Source organism: Tachyglossus aculeatus, chromosome 2 (assembly GCF_015852505.1).
Source record: "Tachyglossus aculeatus isolate mTacAcu1 chromosome 2, mTacAcu1.pri, whole genome shotgun sequence".
Lineage (NCBI taxonomy): Eukaryota > Metazoa > Chordata > Mammalia > Monotremata > Tachyglossidae > Tachyglossus > Tachyglossus aculeatus.
The window spans coordinates 27,029,831-27,043,668 of NC_052067.1; the positions used below are offsets into that span (position 1 = coordinate 27,029,831).

General features: G+C 45.5%; 1 protein-coding gene across 1 annotated transcript; it reads right to left on the reverse strand.

The window, feature by feature from the left end:
• Positions 1–2,661: 2,661 nt before the first annotated feature.
• OXSM (3-oxoacyl-ACP synthase, mitochondrial) lies at positions 2,662–12,581 on the reverse strand. Its single transcript, XM_038770501.1, has 3 exons — positions 12,529–12,581; positions 7,222–8,221; positions 2,662–3,601 (listed from the first exon to the last, which is right to left on the reverse strand). The coding sequence occupies exons 2-3, from the start codon at positions 8,193–8,195 to the stop codon at positions 3,199–3,201; spliced, it is 1,377 nt and encodes a 458-aa protein (XP_038626429.1). The 5' UTR covers positions 8,196–8,221; positions 12,529–12,581; the 3' UTR covers positions 2,662–3,198.
• Positions 12,582–13,838: the final 1,257 nt, after the last annotated feature.

The window sequence follows — 13,838 nt, forward strand, 5'->3', positions numbered from 1 at the left end:
TGAAACTCTGAAATACCACCTCCAAAAAGTGGAAATGGAAATTACCCTAGCAAGAATATCTGCTAGAATTGTAGCCAGAGTTCTAGAATATTTGCTAGAGTTCAAATAACCCTTCATTAAAGTTTCTCATTTTTCCACTGCTGATTCAAAACTATTTGCATATTGACTTTGTCCTAAAAATCATTTAAACAAGAAAAAAAGCCTCAGTTCATCTTGAAAAAATTCCAAAACTTTGAAGAATTTTTACTTTATATCATACTTTGAACTGCTGCTCCGAAGTATCTTTTCATAATCACCACGACCATCAAAATGTATGTTCATGGTGCTGTTCCAGCTGTTCAACAGTCTCTCTCCAAACACAAGGTGATGAGCTCATCTCTAGACTGTAAGCTTGTTGTGGGCAGGGAATGTGCCTGTTTACTGTTTTATTGTACTCTCCCAAGCACTTAGTTCAGTGCTTTGCACATAGTAAGCGCTTAAAAAATATGACAACGAATTGGGCCTTATCGTGAAGTAGGTTTTCCCACGGATTCATATGTGGGAAAACGCCTTATACGAAGAACACCCTTCTTGACTGTAAGTTCATTGTGTGCAGGGAACGTGTCTACCGACTCTGTTATACTGTACTCTCTCAAGTGCTTAGTGCAGTGCTCTGCACCCAGTAAGTGCTCAATAAATACAACTGATTGATGCTATAAATTAGGATCTGTTCCAGAACTAGAAAAATAATATGCAATTCCTTTATGTGCTATACAGCATGTTAAACATCACTAAATACAGTCTATGTTAAAGGAAATCACAGAAAAACATCACATCATTTTTCTATCAGAAACTCTAAAAAGAAATCCACTCAAAATCAAACACAAATGGAAGACATAACAAGAAGAGGTTCCATACATAACCCTAACCCAAACATAAGTTACCCAAATAGCTCAGTACTGTCCGTCATGCTGCCCACACTACAGAAGCAATATAGCAATAAAGAAGTAGCAGGGTCAGTGGAAAGAGCACGGGCTTTGGAGTCAGAGGTCACGGGTTCAAATTCCGGCTCCACCAATTGTCAGCTGTGTGACTTTGGGAAAGTCACTTAACTTCTCTGAGCCTCAGTTACCGCATCTGTAAAATGGGAATTAAGACTGTGAGCCCCACGAGGGACAACCTGATCACCTTGTAACCTCCCCAGCGCTTAGAACAGTGCTTTGCACATAGTTAGCGCTTAATAAATGCCATCATTATTATTATATGGCTTGGTGGCTAGAGCATGGGCCAGGTGGCCATAAGTTTTGCTGTGTGACTTTGGGCAAGTTGCTTCACTTCTCTGTGCCTCTATTACCTCATCTACCAAATGGGGATTGAGACTGTGAGCCCCAATTGGGACAAGGGCTGTGTCCATTCCAATATGCTTATATCCACCCCAGTGCTTAATACAGTGCCTGGCACATAGTAAGCGCTTAAATACCACTTTTTTTTTTTTACTCAGCATGTGCTACCAGGTTAAATGAATGGTCCCCCTCTTCCCTTCCTCGTCCAGAGTCCCTCTTTGCCTCCCACTCCCCTAACCCCCTCCCTGAAACTCTCTATGTGATGAACTGTGCTTTCTGGTTCCGTTTTTTGGTTAGCTTTTAATTCTAACCATACTGGCCACTGTGGCAGGCAGGAGAGGGAAGGGAGGAGTGGGAAGGGAATCATCTTACCTGCAGCAAATGGAAGTGACATCAGACTGGAATTTTTGAATCCTAGAGTACATGAGAAAAGAGTGTTACACATGTCTCTGGGTTGCATGCATTGTTGGGTGCTCCGATTCTGGGCTAAAAGTGTGTGCATAACTGGAATTGCTTCTGTCTGGATTGATATCTCCGGAAGCTCTGATTTGCTCAAAGGCAGTCTGGAGCACTTGGCTGGAAAATCGGGACCAAGGGAACAGTCTTCTAGACTGTGAGCCCGTTGTTGGGTAGGGACCGTCTCCATATGTTGCCGATTTGTACTTCCCAAGCACTTCGGACGGTGCTCTGCACACAGTAAGTGCTCAATAAATAAGACTGAATGAATGAACAGTGTCATATTCACGTTACCCACTTTCTACCTGTCACGGCTCTGCCTCTGGGAGACCTACAATATCGGAGGTGGGAGAGTCAAGGGCATGGCAGAAGCATTACCTGCAGGGTAAGTCATCATCATCAATCGTATTTATTGAGCTCTTACTATGTGCAGAGCACTGTACTAAGTGCTTGGGAAGTGCAAATTGGGAACATATGGAGACAGTCCCTACCCAACAGTGGGCTCACAGTCTAAAAGACTGTAAATCACTCAACTTCTCTGGGCCTCAGGTTCCTCATCTGTAAAATGGAGCCTCAATCCCTGTTCTCCCTCCTACTTAGACTGTGATACCCACGTGAGACAGGGATTGTTTCCAAAATGATTAGCTTGTATCGACCCCAGTGTTTGACACATATAGTAAGCACTTAAATATCATAATCATCGACTCCTAGTTTTCTCACCGTTGTCTCCAACCCTTCCTTCCCCATCATGTTCACCCTCCCTCAGCTATGTTCTCCCCCACATCCCGATATCACCAAACCCTTTGGCAGGAACTTACATGGCGCATGTTCCTTGTTGCCTGAGTCTCAATAGGGTAATAGTAAAATAACACATTTCGTCTTTATTGAAAACCATTTTTTACACACATTAAATCTCTTGGGAAAAATGAATCCCTTCAGTTGACTTAAAGCCATAAAAGGATAAAGCTTTTTTTCGTATTAGACGGAGTACAAATGGAGAAGCTCAAGAATTGGAAACGGGCTTATTTTCCACTCAAGTTGGGACAGACCCATGTTTCAAAAAATACTGTAATCTTTCCAAACAATCCTTTCCAGATAAACCCTTTTCTCGAAATACGTGGCCAATAGCAATGTTTAATTTTTAAATAAATCAGACGTCTCTCAGATAACACCCAGTCAGAGGGGAAATGTCGTCTTTAAGGTCCTAAATTCTTGTTTGAAAATCTCTCCGGTAAGCAATGATTGTGATGGTAACAGAACAGAAAGATAGCTGGAGGTGTTTGAAATAACACAACTGAAGAAGGGGGTGCAGTTCTGTAAAAAAAAACCAACTATATATTTATGTATACATCCCCTTTATCCAATTAATCATTCTTTTCTTTTTACTATTATCCAATGTTCAGTTATACTCACTATTACACTAAACGCTGGCAATGCACAGTGTTGCATTAGTGCCGCCGAAGCCAAACGAGTTAGTAAGAGCAATGCGTCTTTTTCCAATTTTCCACTCTTGGGCGGCCAGGGGTACATAATTGAGATCAAATTCTGGTTCTGTACAATCCAGGTTTAGCGTGGGTGGTAAGGCTGCGTGATAACAGGCCAAGGCAGTAAAAGCTGCCTCGACTGCCCCTGCAGCCCCCAGCAGATGTCCCGTAGCTCCCTTGGTTGAAGACACCGCGAGGGTGTGAGCGTGGTCTTTAAAAACCCGTTTGATGGCTTTGTTTTCGGCAGCATCTCCCAGAGGGGTGGAGGTAGCGTGGGCATTGACGTAGGATATATCTTCAGGATGTACTCCCGAATCTTTCATTGCAGCAGCCATACATCTAATGAAACGGGAAAAGAAAAAACATCACTGTGATACGTTAATGAGATGAAGTTCAGCTGTCTCCAGCTGGACTATCTTTATGGCTAATGTGCATTTAAGTGCTTACTACGTGCCAGGCTCTGTAGTAAGCGCTGGGGTAGTTACCGGCTAATAAGGTTGGATACGGTCCATGTCCCACATGAGGTTCACGGTAATAATCCTCATTTCACAGACGAGGGAACTGAGGCCCAGAGAAGTGAAGTGATTTGCCCACGGTCACACAGCAGACAAGTGGTGGAGCCGGAATTAGAACCCGGGTCCTTCCGACTTCCAGGCTCCTGCTCTAACCGCCAGGAAACATGATTGGAAGCGAGATGAGTGTGAGAGAGGCACTGAGTAAACCAATAATCAACCCATTCATAGGGGCTCTCAGTCCCGAAGTCTTTGGGACTGGGCTGAGGTTTGTCTGGTACTTCTGAAAGAAGACTAGATAATCCACTTCCACGATACATACACAGACTAAAAACATACACAGACTAAAAACGATCCCATCCATTACTATCAAAGACCTATCAGATTAAAATGTGGGCTGGAGTACCTCTCTATGCAGAGACACAGAATTCTTTCAGATTTATTTATTAATGCTACAAGTCTCACAAGAGGCTGGAAATCGCAGTGCTTAACTAGACACAGCCCCTTTATTCTGGACAGCTGTTCTGTCTGAGAAAGGACTCCTGCATTAGACCTCGGTTCCACCGATGGCAGGATTAGGAAGCGTTCTTTCATTCATTCATTCATTTATTCATTCATTCATTCATTCAATCAATCGTATTTATTGAGCGCTTACTGTGTGCAGAGCACTGCACTAAGCGCTTGGGAAGTACAAGTTGGCAACATATAGAGACGGTCCCTACCCAACGGGCTCACAGTCTAGAAGGGGGAGACAGACAACAAAACAAAACATCACCAATCGTCATCATCAGTCGTATTTATTGAGCGCTTACTGTGTGCAGAGCACTGTACTAAGCGCTTGGGAAGTACAAATTGGCAACATATAGAGACAGTCCCTACCCAACAGTGGGCTCACAGTCTAAAAGGGGGAGACAAACCCAAACATACTACAAAATAAAATAGAATAGATATGTACAAGTAAAATAAATAATGTCTAAAACATGTAGACAGATGTCAAAATGTCAGAATAGAATTATAGCTATATGCACATCGTTTACAAAATAGAGTAGTAACTATGTACAAGTAAAATAAATAGAGTAATAAATCTGTACAAATATATACAAGTGCTGTGGGAGGGGAAGGAGGTAGGGCGGGGAGGATGGGGAGGAGAGGAAAAAGGGGGCTAGGTCTGGGAAGGCCTCCTGGAGGAGGTGAGCTCTCAGTAGGGCTTTGAAGGGAGGAAGAGAGCTAGCTTGGCAGATGTGTGGAGGGAGGGCATTCCAGGCCAGGAAAAGGACGTGGGTCGGGTTCGATAGCGGGACAGGTGAGATTGAGGCACAGTGAGGAGGTTAGCGGCAGAGGAGCGGAGGGCGCGGACTGGGCTTGTAGAAGGAGAGAAGGGAGGTGAGGTGATGGAGAGCCTTGAAGCCGAGAGTGAGGAGTTTTTGCTTGATTCGTAGGTTGACAGGCAGCCACTGGAGATTTCTGAGGAGGGGAGTAACACGCCCAGAGCGTTTCTGTACAGAGATAATCTGGGCAGCAGAGTGGACTGAAGTGGGGAGAGACAGGAGGCGCTTAGGACAGTGCTCTGCACACAGTAAGCGCTCAATACGATTGAATGAATGAGTAGCATGATTATAAAGAGAGAATTATAGATGTATACACATGATTAATAAAAATAAATAGAATTATAAATATGTACATATATACACAAATGCTGTGGGGACGTAGAGCAAAGGGAGCAGGTCGGGACAATGGGGAGATGAGGGGGAGCAGAGGAAAAGGGGGGTTTAGTCTGGGAAGGCCTTTAACAAAGCATGTCCACCTAGCTAAAAGCACGAAGTGGTGTCGGGACAAACAGGTGTGCACCTTGCCCTCGCATTCATTCACTCAATCGTATTTATTGAGCGCTTACTGTGTGCAGAGCACTGTACTAAGTGCATGGGAAGTACAAGTCAACAACATATAGAGACGGTCCCTACCCAACAGTGGGCTTACAGCCTAGAAAGGGGAGACAGACAACAAAACAAAACATGTAGACAGGTGACAAGACATGTAGACAGGTGACAAGACATGTAGACAGGTGACAAAACCTCAGCTTGTTTCTCTCCTACAACAACAACCCAGGCTGCTATACTTCTTTCCTCTAATGCTAACCTTCTCACTGTAACTCAATCTCCTCTCTCACTGCCGACCCCGACGGAAAATTACTCTGCCCTTCAGAGCCTTATTGAATGCACATCTTCTCTAAGAGGCCTTCCGTGAGTCCCGCTTTCCTCTTCTCCCACTCCCTTCTGCGTCACCCTGACTTGCTCCCTTTATTCACTCCCCCGTCCCGGCCCAACAGCACTTATGCACATATCTGTAATTCATTAATTTATATTAATGTCTGCCTCCCCGTCCACACTATAAGTTTGCTGTAGGCAGGAAATGTGTCTGTTTATTGTTATAGTGTACTCTCTCAAGTGCTTAGTACAGTGCTCTGCACACAGTAAGCGCTAAATAAGTACAATGCAATGAATGAATGAATGAATGCATGAGGCATCAGATAGTGGGTGAGCATTACAAACAACATTTATTTCAATTCAGGGTTTTGAGAGAATGCAGCCCCCACATTATAAAACTGGACAGACTTCATGGATTTCAGCTGTTTAATTTTTAATTTCCCCGCCTCAACCACCCAACTCCTGTTACTAGTCACAGTCAACTACCACACACACACCCCCAAGTCCCTCCTCCAACTTTCTGAACCATTTCCATACTTTTCTCACATTCCTTCTGTTTCTCTATCCCTACATTGCTGCTCGGGGTCTTAATATTCATGTGGATGTCACCAACAACCCTTCCGCTGACCGTTTCATCTCACTCAACTCCTGCTCCATCCCACCTCACCCACTCACTGGCTTGGCCACTACCTAGTTTTCCCTAAACCGTATCAGCTTCTAGTTTCTCTAAATTGAAAACCACTTCCCAACTCCCTTGGACTTAGTCTTTCACAATCTGCTGAATAGTTCTAACTTAAAAACTACATTTACGGTGGCAAGCGAAACCATAGGGGTGTAAACAGATGTTTAGTTCGGCCTTTGTAAACCGTATTGGGCCGGTGGGAGAGGTCTATTTTAAATGAGCCACTCTTCACATTTTCTTCAGATCCTTGTAAAACAAATCTAAGTAACAATTCATCCATTCATTCCATTGTATTGATTGAGCGCTTACTGTGTGCAGAGCATTGTCCTAAGCGCTTCGGAAGTACAAGTCGGAAACATATAGAGACGGTCCCTACCCAACAACGGGCTCACAGTCTAGAAATGTACTGCATCCTCCCTCAGCGCTCTTCAATAGAAGTTTTCTAAACTATGGAACCTTTTCACTTATTCTGGCAGAGGATAGCATGAAATAACACACAGGAGAAGCATCTTGCCCAGCAAAGAAAAAGCACAAAAGAGACAGGATTTGGACAACATTTACCTCAAAGCGCCATCTCCCTCAGGATCCGGAGCCGTTATGTGACAAGCATCCGCAGAGAGTCCGTACCCCAAGATTTCAGCATAAATCCTGGCCCCTCTTTGCACAGCATGTTCATATTCTTCCAGGACCAGCACAGCCGCACCCTCTCCCATCACAAATCCATCTCTCTTTGGATGGAAGGGCCGACAGGCCACCTTCGGGTCCGGGTGACTGCTGAGCGCCCGAGCCCTGGCAAAGCCAGCTAGCGCCAAGGCACTAATGCAGGCATCTGTTCCCCCAGCCACCATCATTTTAGCATCGCCATAGGCAATAAATCTAAATGAATCTCCCACGGCATGGGCTCCTGTGGTACATGCGGTTGATACCGCGTGATTGGGTCCTTTGAGTTTATAACGAATGCTCACCTGACCTGCTGCCATATTAACCAGAATCCTTGGAACAAAGAATGGGCTAACTTTGCTGTAGCCCTTCGCTTCAAACATTCTGGCTGTTTCAGAGACAACATCAAGGGGAATCATTCCCATACCAATTGCTACGCCTGTAGTCACTCGGTCAGCTTCTGACTGAGGAGACCAGCCGGCGTCTCTAAGCGCCAGCTCAGCAGCTCCAATAGCCATGCTTGTGGGAGAAGACATGGCCTTGATTTCTGCCTTGGACAAAAAGTTTTCTTCACTGAACTGGCCTTCGCCGCTTCCTCTCGGCACGAAAGCCGCAACTTTGCAGGGGATGTTTTTATACTCTTCTCCCTCTAAGGAAGCAATGCCACTTTCTCCCTGGATAAGGTGGTGCCACACTAACTGGGTCCCAACACCAAGGGGAGTCACTAAACCAATGCCCGTAATTACCACCCGCTTTCGGAGCTTGGATACAGGCACGCTGCTGAAAAACCCTGGGTTGAGCCTTTGACGTCGTTTGAAGAGTTTCTGAGAAGGGCTTAGAAGTTTCCGTGCACCTGGCAAACGGTAATATAGCATGATGGCAAGGTAGATGATCAGAACTCCTGTAAAAGATGAAAAAACAAAATAAAAAAAAAACCAATGAACTAGTTTACTGATTTAATAAATTGCTATTGTAGGTGTAATCTTTGGAAGGTGCTTTGTGTGGTTCTGCTACACCAACTACCCCCAGACAGCTGGGGTTTAAGGAAGGTTTGGCACTTAACTCGGGCTTTCTGAAAATGGGTTTAGTTTTCCTTTACCTACAAGCATCTTCAAAGACAAATGGGGTTTTTACCGACTTGTTCTACCAAAAAAGCATACAAATGAAGACAGCCATCAGAGGTATTGGCTAAAATCGTACCGTGTTACAGGTGAAAGAAGCAGCGTGTCTCAGTGGAAAGCGCATGGGCTTAGGAGTCAGAGGTCATGGGTTCTAATCCCTGTTCCACCACTTGTCAGCTGTGTGACTTTGGGCAATCAGTTTACTTCTCTGTGCCTCAGTCACCTCATCTGTAAAATGGGGATTAAGACTGTGAGCCCCCCGTGGGACACCTGATGATGATGATGGTATTTGTTAAGTGCTTATTATGTGCCAACACTGTTCTAAGCGCTGGGGTAGATACAAGGTAATCAGGTTGTCCCACGTGGGGCTGAAAGTCTTAATCCCTCTTTTACAGATGAGGTAACTGAGGCAAAGAGAAGTTAGACTGTGAGCCCATTGTTGGGTAGGGACTGTCTCTACTTGTACTTCCCAAGTGCTTAGTACAGTGCTCTGCACACAGTAAGCGCTCAATAAATACGATTGATTGATTGATTGATTAAGTGACATGCCCAAAGTCACACAGCTAAGAGGCAGCACCGGGACTAGAACCCACAAGGTGTGACTCCCAAGCCTGTGCTCGTTTTCATTCATTCATTCATTCATTCATTCAGTCGTATTTATTGAGTGCTTACTGTGTGCAGAGCACTGTACTAAGCACTTGGGAAGTACAAGTCGGCAACTTATAGAGACGGTCCCCTCCCAACAATGGGCTCACAGTCTAGAAGTGGGAGATAGACAACAAAACAAAACTCACCTTGCATCTATCCCAGGGCTTAGAGCAGCGCTTGGCACATGGTAACTGCTTAACAAATATTCATTCATTCATTCAATGGTACTTATTGAGCGCTTACTGTTTGCAGAGCACCGTACTAAGCACCTGGAAAGTACAATCCAGCAACAGGGAAAATCCCTACACAGCAACAGGCTCACAGTCTAGGGGGGGGAAAAATACTAGGTTGGCAGTGGTGGGATTCAAACCCAGGCCTTCGGGGAGACTAGAGTCTAATCCCGGCTCGGCCACTTGTCAGCTGTGTGACTTTAAGCAGCGTGGCTCAGTGGAAAGAGCACGGGCTTTGGAGTCGGAGGTCATGGGTTCAAATCCCGACTCCGCCAATTGTCAGCTGTGTGACTGTGGGCAAGTCACTTAACTTCTCTGTGCCTCAGTTCCCTCATCTGTAAAAAGGGGATTAAGACTGTGAGCCCCCCCCGTGGGACAACCTGATCACCTTGTAACCTCCCCAGCGCTTAGAACAGTGCTTTGCACATAGTAAGCGCTCAATAAATGCTATATAAAAAAAAAGACTGTTAGCCCCCCTTGGGACAACCTGATCAACTTGTAACCTCCCCAGAGCTTAGAACAGTGCTCTGCACACAGTAAGCGCTTAATAAATGCCATCATTATTAACTTCTCTGAGCCTCAGTTCCCTCATCTGGAAAATGGGAATTCATTCATTCATTCAATCGTATTTATTGAGCGCTTACTGTGTGCAGAGCACTGTACTAAGCGCTTGGGAAGTCCAAGTTGGAAGCATATAGACGGTCCCTACCCAACAACGAGCTCGCGGTCTAGTGGGGGAGACAGACATTAATACAAATGGATAAAACAATAAATTACAGATTGATACATAGGTGCTGTGGGGAGTCATTCATTCAATCGTATTTACTGAGCGCTTACTGTGTGCAGGGCGCTGTACTAAGCGCTTGGGAAGTCCAAGTTGGAAACATAGAGAGACGGCCCCTTTTCATCCCCGCTTTCCAGACGAGGGAACTGAGGCAGGGAGAAGTGACTTGTCCGAGGTCACAGGGCAGAGCGTCCCCCCCAGCCCCCCGCCCCTCACGGGCCCGTCATTCATTCATTCATTCATTCAATTGTATTTATTGAGCGCTTACTGTGTGCAGAGCACTGTACTAAGCGCTTGGGAAATACTCGATCGTATTGGGCGCTTACCGTGTGCAAAGCAGCGTACTAAGCGCTTGGGAGAGGAAAATACAACCAGACTGTGAGCCCCATTTGGGACAGCCTGAAAACCTTGTATCTCCCCCAGTGCTTAAAACAGTGCTTGGCACATAGTAAGTGCTTAACAAATACCAAAATTATTATTACCATAGCCTTAATTTCAGCGTCTTGACCGCTCGGCCACGCCACCACATACTATTAGCGTGGCTCAGCGGAAAGAGGACGGGCTTTGGAGTCAGAGGTCATGGGTTCGAATTCCGGCTCCGCCACATGTCTGCTGCGTGACCTTGGGCAAGTCACTTCACTTCTCTGAGCCTCAGTTACCTCATCTGTAAAATGAGGATTAAGACTGTGAGCCCCACGTGGGACAACCTGATCACCATGTATCCCCCCAGCGCTTAGAACAGTGCTTTGCACATAGCGTTTAACAAATGCCATCATTATTATTATTATACTATTACTATATTATTCTTCTTATTATTAAAAGGCAAGATCAAAAGAGGGGACCTCCAAGACTGTATTGCTGCCTCTCCTCCTCCTTCCCCCCTCTCAGTTCATTCCAAGGGGCAATAATTAATTCATTCAGTCATCGTTATTGAGCGCTTACTGTGTGCAGGGCACTGTACTAAGCGCTTGGGAATTACAAGCCAACAATGGGCTCACAGTCTAGAATTCCTCTGACCCAAGGAGACGCAGCAAAGGATCCAAAATTAAAATGAAGGAGCTTCCTCCTTCCCCTCCCCACAGCACCTGTATAATAATAATAATGATAATGGCATTTATTAAGCACTTACTATGTGCAAAGCACTGTTCCCACGGGGGGCTCACAGTCTTCATCCCCATTTTACAGATGAGGGAACTGAGGCCCAGAGAAGTGAAGTGACTTGCCCAAATTCACACAGCTGACAAGAAGCAGCGTGACTCAGAGGAACGAGCCCAGGCTTTGGAGTCAGAGGTAATGAGTTCAAACCCCGGCTCCGCCAATTGTCAGCTGTGTGACTTTGGGCGAGTCACTTCACTTCTCTGGGCCTCAGTGACCTCATCTGTAAACTGGGGATTAAAATTGTGTGAGCCCCCGTGGGACAACCTGATCGCCTTGTAACCGCCCCAGCACTTAGAACAGTGCTTGGCACATAGTAAGTGCTTAATAAATGCCAACATTATTATTATTATTATTCTCTGGGCCTCAGTTACCTCATCTGTAAAATGGGGATTAAAATTGTGTGAGCCCCCGTGGGACAACCTGATCGCCTTGTAACCTCCCCAGCACTTAGAACAGTGCTTTGCACATAGTAAGCGCTTAATAACTGCCAACATTATTATTATTATTATTCTCTGGGCCTCAGTTACCTCATCTGTAAAATGGGGATTAAAATTGTGTGAGCCCCTGTGGAACAACCTGATCGCCTTGTAACCTCCCCAGCGCTTAGAACAGTGCTTGGCACATAGTAAGCGCTTAACAAACACCAACGTTATTATTAGAGAAGCAGCGTGGCTCGGTGGGAAAGAGCACAGGCTTTGGAGTCAGAGGGCATGGGTTCAAATCCCAGGTCCGCCACTTGTCAGCTGTGTGACTTTGGGCAAGTCACTTCTCTGGGCCTCACTTCCCTCATCTGTAAAATGGGGACGAAGACTGTGAGCCCCATGGGGGACAACCTCCTCACTTTGTAGCCCCCCAGCGCTTAGAACAGTGCTTTGCACATAGTAAGCGCTTAATAAATGCCATCATCAAGTGGCAGAGGTGGGATTTGAACCCATGACCTCTGACTCCAAAGCCCGGGCTCTTTCCACTGAGCCACGCTGCTTCTCCATATATACCTGTATATATGTTTGTACATATATTTATTACTCTATTTATTTTACTTGTACATATTTATTCTATTTATTTTGTTACTATGTTTTGTTGCCTGTCTTCCCCTTCTAGACTGTTAGCCCGCTGTTGGGTAGGGACCGTCTCTATATGTTGCCAACTTGTCCTTCCCAAGCGCTTAGTACAGTGCTCTGCACACAGGAAGCGCTCAATAAATACGACTGAATGAATGAATGCAAAGGAGGCCATGAGGGGAGGGGGGGGGGCGTCTCCCCAGTACCTGCTCTCTCCCCTTGCGTCGCGCTGCGTCAAGGACGCCCCGACGTGATGACGTCAGCGCCGCCCTGGTCGCGCGCGCGTCACGGGCGCCCCGGCGTGATGACGTCAGCGCCGCCTGAGCACCGGTCCCCACCCGCCCCGGCAGTCGCGCATGCGCGGGGAGCCGAGGCTTCTCCAAGTGGCTTTGGCGCGTGGCCTCTGGGGTGGTGAGGGAGTGAGAAAGAGGGTCAGCTCTCCTTAATCAGTCAATCAATCAATCGTACTTATTGAGCGCTTCCTGTGTGCAGAGCACTGTACTAAGCGCTTGGGAAGTACAAGTTGGCAACATATAGAGACAGTCATCATCATCAATCTTATTTATTGAGCGCTTCCTGTGTGCAGAGCACTGTACTAAGCGCTTGGGAAGTACAAGTTGGCAACATATAGAGACAGTCATCATCATCAATCTTATTTATTGAGCGCTTCCTGTGTGCAGAGCACTGTACTAAGCGCTTGGGAAGTACAAGTTGGCAACATATAGAGACAGTCATCATCATCAATCGTATTTATTGAGCGCTTACTGTGTGCAGAGCACTGTACTAAGCGCTTGGGAAGTACAAGTTGGCAACGTATAGAGACAGTCATCATCATCAATCGTATTTATTGAGTGCTTACTGTGTGCAGAGCACTGTACGAAGCGCTTGGGAAGTACAAGTCGACAACATATAGAGACAGTCCCTACCCGACAGTGGGCTCACAGTCTCAAAGGGGGAGACAGAGAACAAAACCAAAAATACTAACAAAATAAAATAAATAGAATAGATATGTACAAGTAAAATAAATAAATAAATAAATAGAGTAATAAATATGTACAAACATATATACATATATACAGTCCCTACCCAACAGTGGGCTCACAGTCTAAAGAGAAAGATTAAGGGGATGGCTCCGAATGAATGGAATGCCCTCCTCAAATAATAATAATAATAGTAATGATGATGGCATTTATTAAGCTAGCTCTCTTCCTCCCTTCAAGGCCCTACTGAGAGCTCACCTCCTCCAGGAAGCCTTCCCAGACTGAGCCCCCTCATCATCATCATCATCAATTGTATTGAGCGCTTACTGTGTGCAGAGCACTGTACAAAGCGCTTGGGAAGTACAAGTCGACAACATATAGAGACAGTCCCTACCCGACAGTGGGCTCACAGTCTCAAAGGGGGAGACAGAGAACAAAACCAAAAATACTAACAAAATAAAATAAATAGAATAGATATGTACAAGTAAAATAAATAAATAAATAAATAGAGTAATAAATATGTACAAACATATATA

What these genes read in the sequence shown, in the direction of transcription:
- OXSM (XM_038770501.1), bottom strand. Translation starts at nt 8,195, where the DNA reads ATGCTATATTACCGTTTGCCAGGTGCACGGAAACTTCTAAGCCCTTCT. An exon ending in GAGGGAGATGGCGCTTTGAG is followed by an intron (nt 3,602 to 7,221) that starts GTAAATGTTGTC and finishes CCGTTTCATTAG; the next exon opens with ATGTATGGCTGCTGCAATGA.